This window comes from Filicampus tigris, chromosome 8, assembly GCF_054856515.1.
Source record: "Filicampus tigris isolate MCC_2025a chromosome 8, RoL_Ftig_1.0, whole genome shotgun sequence".
Classification (NCBI taxonomy): Eukaryota; Metazoa; Chordata; class Actinopteri; order Syngnathiformes; family Syngnathidae; genus Filicampus; species Filicampus tigris.
This window is the reverse complement of record NC_141224.1, coordinates 3,616,677-3,632,598: the sequence shown is the minus strand read 5'-3', so window position 1 is coordinate 3,632,598 and position 15,922 is coordinate 3,616,677. Positions and strand designations below refer to the sequence as shown.

The window sequence follows — 15,922 nt, the reverse complement described above, 5'->3', positions numbered from 1 at the left end:
TGAGACATAAAAACAATCATCTGCTGTGACACCGTTTTGCACAACCGAAGCCTTGAAGAACCACTTCGCTGTACAACAAACAAACAAACAAACTCCAAACGACTTCCATGCAGAAGCCTCAGACAACGCGCTTGATTTACGAGCGGCACAAGTTGCGAGCCATCGCTCGGTCGTTTGCTTTTGCCAGCCAAAAGTGGAGTGACGAGCCAGCTTCAGATATGCTGAAAAACAGCCAAACCACACAAATAAAAAAAAATGACAACACTCACAAGGAGCATCAGCCAATCGATCAATTGGTTGGGCTCAAACTTTTATACAGTGCAGTGCGTCCGCAACAATGACTCGATTAATCAACAGTTAATCACTGATCAAATTAATCTACAACTCTTTTAGTCACTGATTTTCCAAAGTCTCTGAACATCAGCTCGGAAATCTTTAGTGAGATTTCTGTGCTCCGCCATGGAAGCAGACTGACTATCGTTGCGTTTTGCAAAATAAGACATTTGCAAATATCTGCTTTGACTCTGCAAAACAATCATTTTTGCAAATTTTCTGATGGGTGTCACAGACCAAACCAGTTGGTTGATCGTCATCCGCCCGTTCAGGTTTTAGCATTTTTTGGGAATTTAAAATAGTGTCCTTTTTTTCAATACAAGGATGGAAATTAAAAATACTTTTTAAGACAATTTGATGAATCCCCCCAAAAATCTACAGATTCATGAATACTAAAATAAGCCCCACAAGATAGCACTGCAGTATTTGTCTTTATTCTGAAAATCTGTCAAAAACATTGCCCTGTTTTTATTTTACATTTACATTTTTTTTTGTGGGGCTGAAACAGATGAAAAGCATTTCAATTCATTTCCATGGGGGAAGTTGATTTGCTAAAGAGCAAATTGGAGATACGAGCTTGGTCACGCAACAATTCGACGTCACGGTAGTGCTGTGTTTTCCTGCGGGGAAAAACACTTTGGAGAGCGGCGCAAATGAGATTTGAGCAAACTGCATTTTCCAAAGACAAGCGCAAGTGATGTTAGCGTTGCATCATTGCAGGTCGCGAGAGACGAAAAAACGCTAATCAAAGATGGCTGCCGTCCAAAGGTTATTGCGGGAGCTCATCTTACGCGCTCGGAGGAGACGGCAACAAAAAAGAGGCCAGGTGGCAAGTGAGCATGTCCAAACAAAGCGGGAGTCCGCTCGCCGTAGGCCTGGGAAAGATGACAACGGGTAACGCCGCCAATTCCATGTGGTCAGCCGCCAGCAGTACACTGGGACAATCCCCCCTACTTCAACCCCCGAAACGTGTTTACAACCCCTATTGACTGGCAGCCGTTTTCAAAGCAGACTTGCCCATCCATGTTTTACAGCCTAAGCGTTCCAGACCCACGCTGTACGGCGTTCTGTCACAACAGGGGCTGAACCTATCCAATATTTGGGTAGTCTGATAAACTACTGAAACCTATATCGAATAAACCAGTACTACGATAAAAATAAAAATAAAGATATATTTCTGCTTGCTTAAAGAACAATTCTGAATACGAAAGACACAAAGAACTCCTTTCGACTTAATAATGAGCCACCAGCAGGTTTTCATTGTCAGATAATCAATGTTTTTTACTCACAGACATTTAAACTGCCTTTGAAAAGTAATTTGACAGCTCTCACCAGCGTATTTTGGGGCACTTGCTTAGCGGCTATCTGCTAGCGGCTAACGCCAGAGCCGCCGCTAAACGCCGGCAATACAAAGTCAGTGTGTTTTTTTTTTCTTTTAAACGTCCTGAATTGAACTTGATTTCAGAATGCCGTTTTGTTGGTGACGGTGGTAGCAACGATTCGTGACGGCAATACTAACATACCAAGACAGTCAGGAGGACAAGTCAAGTCAGCCGTTACGCCGCGACACACGCTGGAAACAACTTGAAAATAAAAACATAGCAAGGCATTGGTGTCCATATATTATTTGGTAAGGTATGGTAAGGTCGATTTTGAACTCCGCCTTCTCCCCTCATTGGCATTGTCGTGCGTAGCATGAACGGTTGTCGTTGCGGTTGGCTTGACTTCTTCCTGTCAATGTACACAAAAATAAGCGGCTGCCAGAAACAAGGCCTCGAGCATTTTGTTGAACCCGGGTACTCCGATTACTCTCGGACTTGTTTCAGCACTAGTCACAACAGAGCCGTCCAAATAAGCGGAAATCAAAAAACAAAAATCAAGAACTAAATCCAATCCATTCCTCTTTTGCTCCGGCTCAACACTCCTATGTATCAGATTAGATTTTTTTTTTTTTTTTTTCATTCACGGGCCTTCCTAAAAAGGGATCTGCTTGTCTTCCAAGGAAATTGTGTTGAGATTATACAAACAGTGAATTTGATGTTGCCTTGCCTGAAGCTCGGCGCCCCTAAACCTGCTAAGCACTATCAAGTCCACAAATCTCTTTTTAAATGTTGGGAGGACATGTTCAACGAACAAAATACACACAGTGGAATATGTCTTCTTTTATTTTTTTTAGCATTTCGATTATTATAGCTAAGGGCGAACAACAAGTCCAACAGACCTTGTCGAAATCGAAATGGTCCAACTCCTCGGAATTTCAGCCTCTCAACGGAAAATCTTCCCTGTTTTTGCTCGTCCTCCAAGAAAGGACGGATTATCCCTGTTTCATCAAAGTAAGACTCATTTGCAAGCATCTGCTTTGACTTTGGGAAACAACAATCAACATTTTTGTCAATTTTCTGACAGTTGTTTGGGATCAAACCAGGAATTGAACAGCCACCAATTTAGGGTTGTGCATTTAGTGTACCGTCAATTTGAAATCATGTCCTCTTTTTCAATAAAGGGATCAATTAAGCCACAAAAACAATTGACAGATGAATTGCTTGTTAAAATAATTGTTAGTTGCTGCCGCTACTTCGAGTCCATCGTAAACAAAACACTGTACTCTACCGTACTGTAAATAGAGTCGAAAGTGCTCATCTGTCCCCAAACTTTTGTCCATATTGTATCTTGCGCCAGCACTTGACAAACTTTTCAAGCCACGCAGCCGCTTGAAAGTCCTGACGGGCTGACAAGAATCCATGAAGGCTTTGGACGCTGGATATGCTGATTCCTGCTTTTGCTTGGGAGTTGAGGGTTGGGACTTGAGCTGGAGCGTCTGTCTGAAGTGATGACTGACTGCTGCATCTTTCTGACCGCTACAAACACAGGGCAAAGTGAGCCCGGATTAATTTCACGTCAGCTTTTTGCTACGACTCGCTCTTGTTCTCCCCCGACGGCCACTTGTTTTGTCAGACTGGTCTGGGGCAGCGTGATAAGGCGCCAAAGTTTCTACGGCGAGTCTTTTGCTAATAAGGCAATGACACACTTTCTTAGTCTATCTCTGGATCCAGGACGCCTGACTATAATTGTTCTTCATCTCTTCGGGACGGCCTGGCTCGGCCTGCTTTGCGGCAGCGCAGTGAAACCAAAACACACAAACAAGGACTCAATGATGTGATGCACTTGATAAGTGACGCACGGCCAAGCATGGGCTTGGTGAAAAATTCAGCTCTCCAAGATATTTCCACACAACATGAAATTTGGTAGGCCTGTCCTTAATGTGTAGAGTAGACCCTTAAAAAAGTCTCAGGAAGTCATGTCTGGAAAGATGCAGGAAGTCTGCCATTTTGGTGGTCACTTTTCAGGGGTCTTTGAAATGTTTTGAAAATTCAGCTTTGAAGCCAGTTTGACTTTGCAACGTGGCACCCAGGAGGGAAATCTATCATAAAAAGACCCACCAAAAAGTCGCAAGAAGCTAGGGACATGCTACAATGTATTTATGAATCATTTTCTCAGCCCCCCTTTGTCTTGGTCAAGCCCCATTTTAGCCTTGGGAGGGAACAAATTCTGGAGCCGTGCCTGCGAGAAGAAGCCGTGCCTGGAAAGACACGTGAAGTCGGCCATTTTGATTCAACGGCACCCTTGTAGTGCCACTTTTGTCCTTTTAAGGGCTCTTTTGAAGGATTCGAAAATGCAGCTCCTGAAGCCCGTTTCACTTAGCAACATGACATTTGGTAGACATGTCTGTCATGAGCAGACCCATAAAAAATTCACTTTAAGCCATGTCCGAAAATGCACAGGGAGTCAATCGTTTTGATTGGAAGCCACAGTTCTCCGTCCATTTTCAAGGGCATCCCTCAAGGAATGGCAATCAAGCGTTGTTTTTAGAAAATTCAGCTCCTGAAGCCAGTTTCATTGAGCAAAATGAAAAGTAGGCATGTCTATTAGGAGAAACCACGCCTGAAAAGACACGGCAAGTCAAGTCAAATATGAAAGACTTGACCTGATCTAAAGGCCCAGGAAGTGTGCCATTTTCAAGAGTTCTTCAAAAACAGTTTTCTTTGAGATTTTTGATTGAGATCGCTACCATATTTAAGACCCTTGACTGAAGGGCGATGCTAACTTGCCAAACATTTTGAGTCTGAAATGTTGTTTATGGTCGAACTGCCCCCGTGGTACGTAGGAGACACAAAGCCCAAAATTGGATCAACGTTGAAGAATCGGAAACAATGTCACGCATTCAACCTGAGAGGTTGTATTCTTTGTTATTGTTGGCAACATCCAACAAAACTAGTCAAGCGTGCATTGTATCACGTTGGCATGCACGCCGCATTCTTGTGGAAGCAGCAGGCTGGCTTGCCTAAGTGGATAAAGCGTCGAGGCGACTGGCGGATTTCCCGTTGCTATATCCGGGCGGCCGGCGGTGGCTGAAACAGTCGGATTACAGGCAAAATGTCAACAGCCGTGAAAGGTGAAGGGCTCTCGGGCCACATTTGAACACTGCAATCTGAGAGCGTCGTGCCGGGCGAGGTTAGGACGAAGCAAAGTTCAATTAGCGTTGGAAGTCGGCCTTAGCGTCGCTGTCCTCGTCCAAGGCGGCGCTGGCGAGGAGGGCCGCTCGAGCACACCAGGGCACAATCAAGAGCAAAGTGGCAGCGATAAAGCTCTGCCGCTCCTTCATACTTGCGCTTTCTCAAGCATGAATGTGTTGTTTATGAGAGCTGGAGAAGGTTATTGTGTGTCGCCTTCAGCGCCTCCATCAAGTCCTATTATTGCTCGCAAATGACACCGGCGCAGCGTTTACAGGGCTGTGATTTAAGGTTTGGCCCGGCCTGTGAGCCCGACTCTACTCAGACGCAGCTGCTTTGTCAAAACCGTAGAAAACATCCACTCCCCTGATGAAAAAAGGAATTCTCACATATTTCACGACACAGCCTCAACTGTCTGCGCTACCAGTTGGACGGCTGTCGGACAAAAAAAAAAGTCTACGTCTGCTTTTGAAGAACCATCCTTAGATGGCCAAAATGATCTGAAATTGGCCACTTCAAAGCAAAGTGTCCTTTCAGGAATGACTTTGTGAGACTTTTTGGTGGGCTTTCTCATGTTCGACATGACTACCAAATGTCATGTTACAAAAGGGGACACTGCCTTCTGGGGATGACTTTTGCAGTGGAGTTCTTGTTATTTGGCAATTCGGCCAACTTGGCCACCATGTGCCACGCACACACAAGGATTTGGAAAAATCCAAATCTTTGTCATTTAGTATCACCCATGCCTCTCCTATATGTACTTCAAATTTGGTAGCAATCAGAAAAAGATTAGCAGACTAGTTGGTTTTTGAAGGACTCGTGGAAAATGCCAAATTGATCCTAAAATGGCTGCTTCAAACCAAAATAGCAGGCTTGCCGTGACGTGTCGGTAATGGCGTCTTGAGACTTTTTTTGTGGGCTTGCCATATTTTACCGTGATAAAGGAAGTTTCGATAAGGGCAAGGATGGTTTTAACTGAGCAAAGTCAGCCTAAAATGTCCCCTTTGAACCAAAATGTCTGTCTGACTGTGTTTTTCCAGGGATGGCGTCTAGAGACTTTTTTGTGGATCCATTCATGATTGATATGTTCCGCAAAATATCATGCTGCTAAGTGAAACCAGCTTTGGGCGCTCAATCGGGGGGGGGGGGGGGAAAGTGTAAACAAAAGTTCAAAAGAAGGAATTGGACAACTGTCAAGACAAAACGTGGCGGCAACATTTTGCCTTTTGCAACACTCCAGCATGAGTAAGTCAGGCTAGCGTAGCAGCCGTGGCTACCATGGGCACGTTGGTAAAGTGGCCCACTCCGGTACGGTCATGTTACTGAGGGGCGTGGCTTTAGTCCGAGACACGAGGTGGGGGAGGGGTCAAGTGAGGCTACGTTCAAATCTTGCTAGCGGTTTGAAAACGGCAAAGTCCACCTTTGAGTACAAAGTCCATTCAGAGCTTGTACTTTTCCCAGAGTCTTTGCATCTTGGCAATGCTGCGAGTACTTTTGTCCCCACAAGCGAGCGTTCCATTTGATCGCGTGGCGAGCGTAGGCGTGTGTGGCAAGAAGAAGGAAGAGTTCCGGCGACCCGCCCCAGGTCCCTCGTGCCGCTGGTCGGCGTAACTTTTTCTTGCGCGCTCTTCGCCGCGGCGCGAAATACTGTCCGCACGCGATGAGCCATTAAACTTGACATTTTCACGGCGAGATGAGCTCAAAGGAATGTGAAAGGAGAAACGCTGGCCGGGGACGAGGGCGGAAATCAAGTGGCAAAGAGTTGTGGGAGTGAGTGGAAGTGAGTGGGAGCCTGAGAGCGAGCAGAGGATGAGGAAGACGAGGAGGAGGAGGCGGACGAGGCCGCTTCGCAGCTAAATGAGGAACTTTGCTTTTGGCCGCAGCTTGAATGGCCGCAAGCTGTTGCCGTCACTCGGCACGTATTTATTTGCAAGTGGCCTTTGACTGGCACCGTTGATGATGAGGTGAATACTGATGCACGACGAGGCACTCGTTGTGGGCACCAACAATTACACAAGCGCCAACAAGACAATCGGGGCCTTTTTTTTTATGTGTTGTTCGATGAATTGGTACGTTTGCGACATTTGGGACGTGGGCTGTCAGTATACCTGATGAAATCCGCCTCCTCATAGCGCCACCGTCACGTCACAATAAACCTTGCAAATGTCTGGGAAATTTCCATGTGAAGTGGAAAGGGATCAAACCATAAAGTACAAACTTTAAACGTTATATTCTGAATGTGCACATCAGAGGTGCAATAGCTGCCAACTAATCGAATATCAAATGACTCGACAACTATTTTGATAATCATCAATTTCGAGACCTAGTTCCACTTCGCATGGTTCAAATCCTCGCAGTTTCAGCCTCGCCTATCAACAAATAAATATTCTCTTATTTCTCAAGTCTTCCATGAAAGCAGACAGAAGATCAAAACATCTGCATTGTCAAACAACGATCAAAACATTTGGCTGCTTTCCGACATGTTAGGGGACCAAACCAAGACCACAACGCTGAAGTCAAACAGCTTGATAGCAGCCTTGTGAGTTGCGCAATTTCCATGCGTTGACCTTCGAACTGCAGATACAAATGCAGAAACGATTCCATGACAGCTCATGAAACCACGACACCCTTTACACAATCGTAATGACAGCAGAGTTCGGATACGTTCACAAATTCATACGTGGCTCGGAAATAACACAGAAGTGTCTGTTTTGCTGGCTGCTATCATGTAGGGATGCAACAGACTATCATTTGAATAATAGATTCATCTGTCAATTATTTTTGTCAATTCATTGATGAAATGGATTTTTAAAAAAATCATCACATCACAATCACCTGCAACGTCATGAGGTTCCCCCCAGTGGCCTTAACGCTCAAGGCAGCTTGCGAGTCTTGAGCGAGTCGTGAACGGGCCAAATCAGTCCAACCACATAAAGCATTGAGGATTGTTTCGTACCATGGATGTTTTGTGTCATCTCTACGTTAGATGTTGTTATATTGCACAATTCTGCTCTTCATATTCTTGGGGTTTGGTCGGGGACCTTGTTAGCCTCTTCTCCTCGCTGTTAATTACGCTGCATGTCTTCTTGTAGAGCTCAGTGCTGCCAGCTGGCACGCTGTGGCACAACTCGGTACCGCGCCGAAGCAGCGCAACCGTAATTTGGGTCTCGTGTCGAAAAAAAAACAAAAAAAAAAACATCAAAACGAGGGTCTCTCGAAAATGTGCACTCTGGCGGGGGCGCCACCCTCAAAGCAGGCGCTTCGCGATACACGGAAGGCCCGTTTGGCGCCTTTGCAAGTGTTGCACAGCTCGCATTACGGCAGCTTCATGCCAACTTCACGCTACGTGTGTGCGCGTGTATGTATAGGAAGTAGGAGGAGAGGGCTGAGGGATGGAGAGAGAAACGGAGAGAGGCGAGCGAGTCGTCGCTATTTCACGGATGGCTGCGTTGCTATGGGAACAAGACACGGGCTCCCTATTCCCAAAAACTGCCCACCCTCCCTCATCCCTCCATCATCCCTTCTTCCCTTTACTCCCACTCGCCTCATCCCCCCTTTCCTCACCCGCCCACTCTCCTCTCCTCCATCCCTAATTCTGCCTCGCTCCCTCCCTCCTTCGTCCCCCCGTCTCTTCAGAGCTCACTCCTATTCTATTCTTTTCTGGGTTGTCATGGCGATAGGCTGGGGGTGTGCGAGAGCGAGAGAGCGGGAGTGGGCGTATCGGAAGTGACATCTCTCGGGCGCTAACCTCGTTTCCTGTGCGCTGGCGTCGGGGGCGGTTCGGAGGCGGCCGCGCGGCAGCGGCGCCGCCGTGTGGACGATGATGGAGCGGCGGGTCGAAAAAGACTACAAGGAAGGAAACAAAATAAACAGCGCGGTTGGCGCCACATTTGTTTCCGCTGCACTTTTGCCTCTGAGGAAACAAGGACAGCAGGGTGGACAAGCAGTTTTCATAAAACTGCCTTGCAGTTTGGCGTTCCACTCCGTACTCCGGCAGGAGAAGTGGACAAAACACGCTTTGAAAAGACTTCTTCAGTGCTATTAGTATGAATATACAAGTCGGGATTTGTAAAGTTGTCACGCTTTTGCTGCCGCCGCTGGCCGGATAAGAGGCGAAGCGTGCTTGCTTCAAGCAGTTTATTTGTCCACTTGCCAGGTCGGAGACACGTCCGAGGAGTTGAATTCACCTACGGTCAAGTAGACACTGAGACAACAACGGAACTGGTCGGGAATGAGTCGAGTACTGCACTACAGCCAGTGATAGACTGGTCAACAAGTGAACTAGAACTGGATTAGCCGAACCTTAACCGGAACTGGACAAAGACAGGAAGTCGTCCGGCCTGGGAAGGGAAAGGCCGAGCGGCCGGGGTAGTTGGCGTCGTAGGCCATGTAGAAATCAACATGAGGCCTGTCGGGTGCAGTTGACCAAGAGCGACTCTCACTTTGCTTTTTGTGAGCTGCTAAGGGCGGCAGAAAACGCGCAAGGCGCCCGCAGACAGAAAGAAAGCCAGAGAAGAAGATGGAGGCAAACAAAGAGGCCTGTCAGCATTTGTGGCCGTGTCAAGCACTGTGCGGGACGACCCGTGTGTGGGGGGGGGGTGAGGAGTGGACGCCACAGTAGCAAAGATGGGCCGAGGCATGAGTCACGCCGCCTTTGCCCTCGGCGACTGCCGACGTTACTTTGCAAAGTTTGGATGACGAGGCCGAGCGCGTCGCGTCCTCGACTCTTCAAGACCAACGAGATCGAGTTAGGATTGCGCAATTCATCCCACTTGAAGCCTGGTCATCATTTTGCCCGCCGCCATTACATGAACATGATCGGCGGCGATTTGTATTTTTGATAATGGAATTCATTTTCCCTTGCCTGGATGCGGGTGGCTTCTTTCCTTGAGAGTGGCCTTCCTGTGACGGGGGCGAATTCCCCCCAAACTGCGCGCCGTCGTTCAATCGTTGAGCGACTAGAAATCCGCCCACAAGTTGGGAAGTGAGTTAAAAAAAAAATAAAAAAAATAGAAAAATTCTGCTCAGTGTTCTTGTTGTTGTCTTGCGGCTGCTGGACGTTCTTCAAAAAACGGCGGCTCATCAAGTTCGCAGGCGTGCAAATGAGCGAGGCATATTCATGAGCAGCAGATGATTCATTTCGAGAGGCGTCTTTGCCAACATGACCTCTCGGATTAACCTTTTCGCAGCACGCCAAACCTTCACAATCTTTTGCATTCATTAGGGGCGGGGGCTCATTTATATTTCAGCAGCTTTATCCATAATTAAAAAAAAAAAATCCAAAAGATGGTGTGCGTTCATCTTTTGCCTGAATTAGGCAATTGTCAGTGTTGTCGGCAGTGGCGCGACACGACGTGATGTGACACTGGCGTCTGGCAGGCTTTTTTCTTTTTTTTTTTTTTTTTTAAATTCTGCAATTTTTCAATGTATATTTTTTGTATTATTTATGGATTTTTTTTGCCAGTATTATTTTCACTTTTTACTATTTTTTTCAAAAATGTTTGTAAATTTTTTTCCCAAAAATTCCTTTATCCAATATTTTGTATAAAATGTGTTTTTTCCAGTATCTTTCTGTTTACATCTATATATTTATCATTATCTGTGTATTTTTTTTAAAGTCTACATTTTTTCCATGTTTCCAAATTTTTTTCCCCAATTTCTTTTTTTTCCCATCCATCCTGCCATGTTTGTCCAATATTGTTGTACAATGTGCTTATATTTTATGTCTTTGTCAGTTTGTCAATGTTTGTGTTTTTAATCTATTTTTCTTATTTCTCTAAATATTATACAGTTGGGGGGGGGTAATCATATGCCAAGTCAACCCTTGCATATCATTTTCATGTCCTCCACATTTTCCCACACAACCTTGAAATCGGGGCGATTTGCAAAGATAATTTGAATATCTTTGTGGTTTTGGGAGGCTTCCTTTTGCTTTCTTTTGACCTTGTGAGATCCTTTTGATGTGAAACACTCCAGAATGATTCGGGAGTAGGGAAAGGGTCATCAGAATCATCTTTTACGTGTATTTGGCTTACGTTGGGGGTCGGTCTGGAGCGTACTGGAGCCCCCTCCATGGTTGGCGGTTTCGGTGGTAGTGTTGGGGAGTGACGAGTGCTGGCGAATGAAGCAGCGTCGCCAGAATGGAGTTGGACCTAACATGAATGTATTGTGTCCGCCATCCAGATGCAAGGTTTGCCGCCCCCCCCTCCTACCACCTCCATCACCTCCACCACCACCACCACCAGCAGCAGCGCTCCCAGCAGGTCCTGGCCTTCCACGCTGCCCCCCCTGCCTACGAGCGCCCCCACTACAGCCGCCCCCCGTACGAGCATCCTTCCAACGAGCGCCCGCCGCCCGACCGCTGGAACGCCCGTCTGCGCGTGAGCCCCGGAAAGCCTTTCCACATGTTGGACCAGGAAGAGGTAGGCCGTGCCCGTCCCTCCATACGCGACCCGAACAAAGAACGAGACCACAACTGGCCATTTTGCATTTTGATTTGACTGCACCATAAAAGAAATGGGTGAAACCAATAAACATTGATATTTTGTCCCCCTCGCCCCCAAAAATAGGTACGTACAGTATCAGACTGCGACAGTCTGATACTTTTTGATGCATGTGAATTGGTACTGTAACATAAGAAATAACGAAACCATACCAAGCAATAATAGCAATAATAATAATAAAAACAATGCATATGATGCTGGTGTATTGATACTGTAGAAAAATACGTAGTGAAACATTACCAAGAGATATTGATATTTTGTCCCACCCATAATACACTGAACAAAAACATGAGCTGCACTCAAAGATCTTTTTCTCCATAAACATTGTTTTTTTTTAGGCCAATTCCCTCAAATATTGGTCACAAATCTGTGTTGGTGAGCCTTTCTCGAGCTAATCCATCCCACCTCACAGGTGTGTCATATCAAGATGCTGATTGGACAGCATGATTATTGCACAGGTGTGTCTTAGACTTGCCACTGTAAAAACAAGGCCACTCTGAAACGTGCAGTTTTGCTTTATACTTATCTGTATGTGTGTATTCAGTGTAGATACGTACAGTAACGGACCATGACCAGGTTGATATTTAATGGTGTCGATACTGTCGCATAAGAAATAACTAAACGATACCAGTGATATCGATATCTTTGTCCCACCCGAAATCGGTTTGTGCAGTGTCAGATTATGACCACGTCGATACTGGATATGCTTGAGTTGTAACTAAAGTGTAAGAGCTATAAAAAAAAAAAAACATTCCAAGCATATGCACACGCTTCGAGTGACTGGTGAACAATATTTGAAAATTTTATCAGGATGTTCCGAGAGGGGCGTGGCCACGGAGGTTCGTGTGCCAACAGCAGATAGCGAAAGAGAGACTGAAAGAATCACAGAACGGCATATGACTTGATGGTCATGGCTCTCACGTGCGCGCGCACACACACACATACACCTGTTGTAAATTTTACCAGTCAGAAATTTCGAACCAAAGTCCAACAACCTTTTGGATGCTTTTTCTCTCCAGGCTGTTATGCCTACCTTTGCCCCCTAGGGGGAGGAAGAGGGCCATGAAAAATGCTTGCAGCCGTGCTAGAAATGGAGATGAGCCACCAGTCTTCTAGTCGTGTTCACGTGCATGCAAGAGTTTCAATCCAATCAAATCATCAATCATCATATAAATGATCATATACGAGTAGTCCTGGAGACATAGATGAATTTTTCCTAACTTTTGTTAATTAAAATATGTTTCTTGATTCGTTCACAGTCATGACTTCATCTCATCTTCATTTCATTTGTGAATTCATTTGTGAACAAAACAGAGATATTAGTCAAACATAAACAGTTACACTTTTTTGTATTTTCTTAATGTACTGCGATGATTAATTGTAGTTCAATTAATTTAAGAAATGCATTACAATTTGCAGAAATACAGTTGAAATGAGCATGAATGAATGTCTTCTGATAGTCAAATAAACCATTTTTGTTACTTGTTATTGGAAATGATTGCTTGAATTTCACTGAATTAAAATAAACGCCTGTTTGTAAAAATACAAAAAATATTAGTAAAACCTAACATTATTTTATTGCATGATGGTTAATTATAAATAGACAAATCATTTCGATTAAAATTGGTTGAAATGAGGATTTGACACTTCTTTTGACATGAAAGAACAACAAGTTTAGTGCATCTTACAAGAGTGCCTAACCCTTTTCCAAATCCAGTCCAAAACTCACCTCGGGCTGCTTTTTGGTCGCCTGCTTGAAGACACAAGGAAGGAAGCAAGGAAGGCAGGCAGGCACTTCGAATTTGTCTCCCGCCAGCCGCAATGTGCATTTGCATCACAATCCAATGACAACAAAAGAGCCTTTTTTCATATGAAAGTCTTATTTTGAAGGTGTGTTATGAATTTTTTTTCACCATTGAAAATCCTACCCAGGTGTCTTCATAACACGCGGTCGGCAAAAACACCCCAAAGATTCTTTTGTATCCAAAATGCTCCTTCTTCTATCGTCGAAATGCTACGTGTAAAAACTAGCACATTTTCTGGGGAAAAAGTCACGCCATCCCAAATACGCCTTTTTCTGCATTTCGAATACAATATCATGAGGAAGAAGTTGCAATTTGGTGCAAAAAATGGAGTAAGCCTTTCTCCAAATAGCAAAAACCTGCCAGTAAAATGTAATGTGTTTTTAATATACGTCAATTGCATTTCACTTGATTGTCTCTTCAGCTTCCACAAGCAGTTTCTTTTTGCAGCTCATGAAGATGATTTGTTAGGGTTTTTTTTTTTGGGGGGGGGTTGTTTTGTTTTGTTTTGTTGTTGCCCTCTCTGCGTGCCAGCATGGCCTCCGCAAACTCCCGCTAGGCCTGACCTGTTGCATCCCGCCTCCCGCCGTGTAAAAATGAGCCTCCAGGTGTTTCTCCCCCACTTGCCCCCTCGGTGGTCTCGCCAAGTCGCGGGTGTGACTAACTTCATGACTCCCGTTGGCGATGCATGGAGAGAAAAAAAAAGACGAGAACACACCGCACGGGAATTGACATGAAAACCGCAAGAAGGGCTAGTCAGGATATTTGGGAGCTCTTTCTCGTATAGGCCAGGATTACTACCCAGATAGCAAAATAGGGGGGAATCAATGTTGAAATATGGTTCGGCTTAAGCATGAAGCCATCATCCAAAACAGAATCTACATGCACATTTTAGTTGGTTTTTATTTGAATCAATGATAAGGAAACAATGTTGATTCAACATCATCAGGACTGGAAACAACTTGGGAAATACAATGGGGAGTTTGAGTCAAAGATAGTGGATGTTCAATTGCGCAAGATTGAATTGCCCAGGTGCAGTGCGCAGAGTGAATCCAGGGGTTGTCTAGAAGCAGGCGGAGCTCACAGCGCAGTGCTGAAAATTCATAAACAAAGCAGGTTAAAAAGTCTGGAATTACTTGAGAATGCTCATGATAGCGGCTGGATGAAAAAAAACTCTAATTGGAGAGTGTTGATCTGGCGACGGAGCGTGCAAGCACCAGGTCCCAGTACCAAAACGCAGCTGTGCATAATGTATTGTCCTTCCTTCCTTCCTTCCTTCCTTCCTTCCTTCCTTCCTTCCTTCCTTCTTCTGGCGGTTGGCAAAGCAGCTCAATAGTGCCGCCAACTGGTGTTGTCCTTCCACTGCAAGGAAACCAACGTGAATGGATGTTGGCCAGATGTTGTGAAGTTTGCCGGCGCCAACAAGTGGTGGGAGTCTGAAGCGCACTGCTCTCTCAAATTTTTGCACGTATCCCAAGACAAAAGAAAAAAAAAATCAGCCAAGCGACAGCTCGTATCGCAAAAAAAACTGTGAGTCAAGGCGCTCGTATCTCAAGGTACCCCTGTGGTAACAAATAATTCAAATAATAAAAGTCAAACAAGCCACGCATTATTGCCTAACTCGAAGCTCGCTCCCCATTACAGACGTTTGTGTACGACATACAAGGAAGACTTTTTGTGCACTTAGTCTTGTCTTGTGCGTGTGCGTGTGCAGGTCCACCCTTTGCTGATGCGCGAGAGGCGCTCCGAGTCGCACAGGAACAAGCTGCTGCGCCGCACGGTCAGCGTTCCTGTTGAGGGACGACCCCATCCCGAGATGGGTGAGCACGCAACACCTTCCCGCTGCCACAAAAAAAAAAAAAAAAAAAACCACCACCAAACACTTGAAATGTCTTTTTTTTCCAATGCGTTCAGTGACCACATTTGTCATTTCAATTTCGGACTTTTGTTGTCTGAAGTTGGTCCAATAGAACCACGATGTTCGTTTGAGCCGCGAAGAGCAATATCAGGGAAATGGATCATTTTCGAGTGATCCAGATTGTTTCGCTAATCCACCTTGACGGTATCAAGCTCAAGTGCTCCGACCGACCAATCAGAGGACGGACAAACGCTGATGTCATCGAGTGGCTCGGTAAGATTTTTGAAGAGTAATTGTTTCAAGAAGCGCCGGCGTTGCTCAACAGTTGCAGTCCAAGGGGTCAGCAGCAGCACGACTGATGGGGAGAATGGGCAGATTACGATGACCCGGCAACACGCAAAGGTTGAAGTCTGATTGGCCGAAAACTAACATTGGCCCGCAATGAAGCCGAAAGAAGCGAGAAGGCAACTTTGTTGCAGGAGCAAATGTTTGACTTGTGCTTGTAAATGCGATCATGTTGAGGCCACACTTGACTCGACACGCTTACTGGCTGCTTTTGCTCTTCAGCTGCGTTAGCGGCACCTGCTAGCGGATTGGTCACCTAGCAACGATGACGTGCTGTAGATCTCTTTGCATATTTTTCAGCTGCTTGTCACTCGTTAGGCCTTCAGATGAAAGACTTCCCGGCCCAGGTTTTCAGTCTCCAGCTTACTTTGTGCCACTGGAGCTATTTTTAGCTCCCGCCGTCCTTGTGGACTTGACTGCAGTCGTTGGCATCAAGTCGCTCCTTTCCTGCTCCCCGATGACTAGCAGGGCATTTTCATAGACTGGACCTAGAGGGTTCCCCAAAGTGTCCACTCCGAATTGCTTGTCGTGGCTGAGGCTGGGCGACGAGCGCCTTTCAAATTGTTCCTG

General features: G+C 45.6%; 1 protein-coding gene across 13 annotated transcripts in view; it reads left to right on the top strand.

Annotated features, from left to right (window-relative positions):
- Positions 1 to 15,922, top strand: part of syngap1b (synaptic Ras GTPase activating protein 1b) — a 77,980-nt gene that overhangs the window by 9,874 nt on the left and 52,184 nt on the right. For all 13 annotated transcript variants that reach the window (XR_015087732.1, XR_015087733.1, XM_086037108.1 and 10 more), the window contains exons 2-3: positions 11,028 to 11,266; positions 14,864 to 14,969. Coding sequence is in view for 11 of the 13 variants with exons in the window: in XM_086037108.1 (XP_085893234.1) it covers positions 11,028 to 11,266; positions 14,864 to 14,969 (345 nt within the window). In the remaining 2 variants the exon portion in view is untranslated. The remainder of the gene's footprint in view (positions 1 to 11,027; positions 11,267 to 14,863; positions 14,970 to 15,922) is intronic.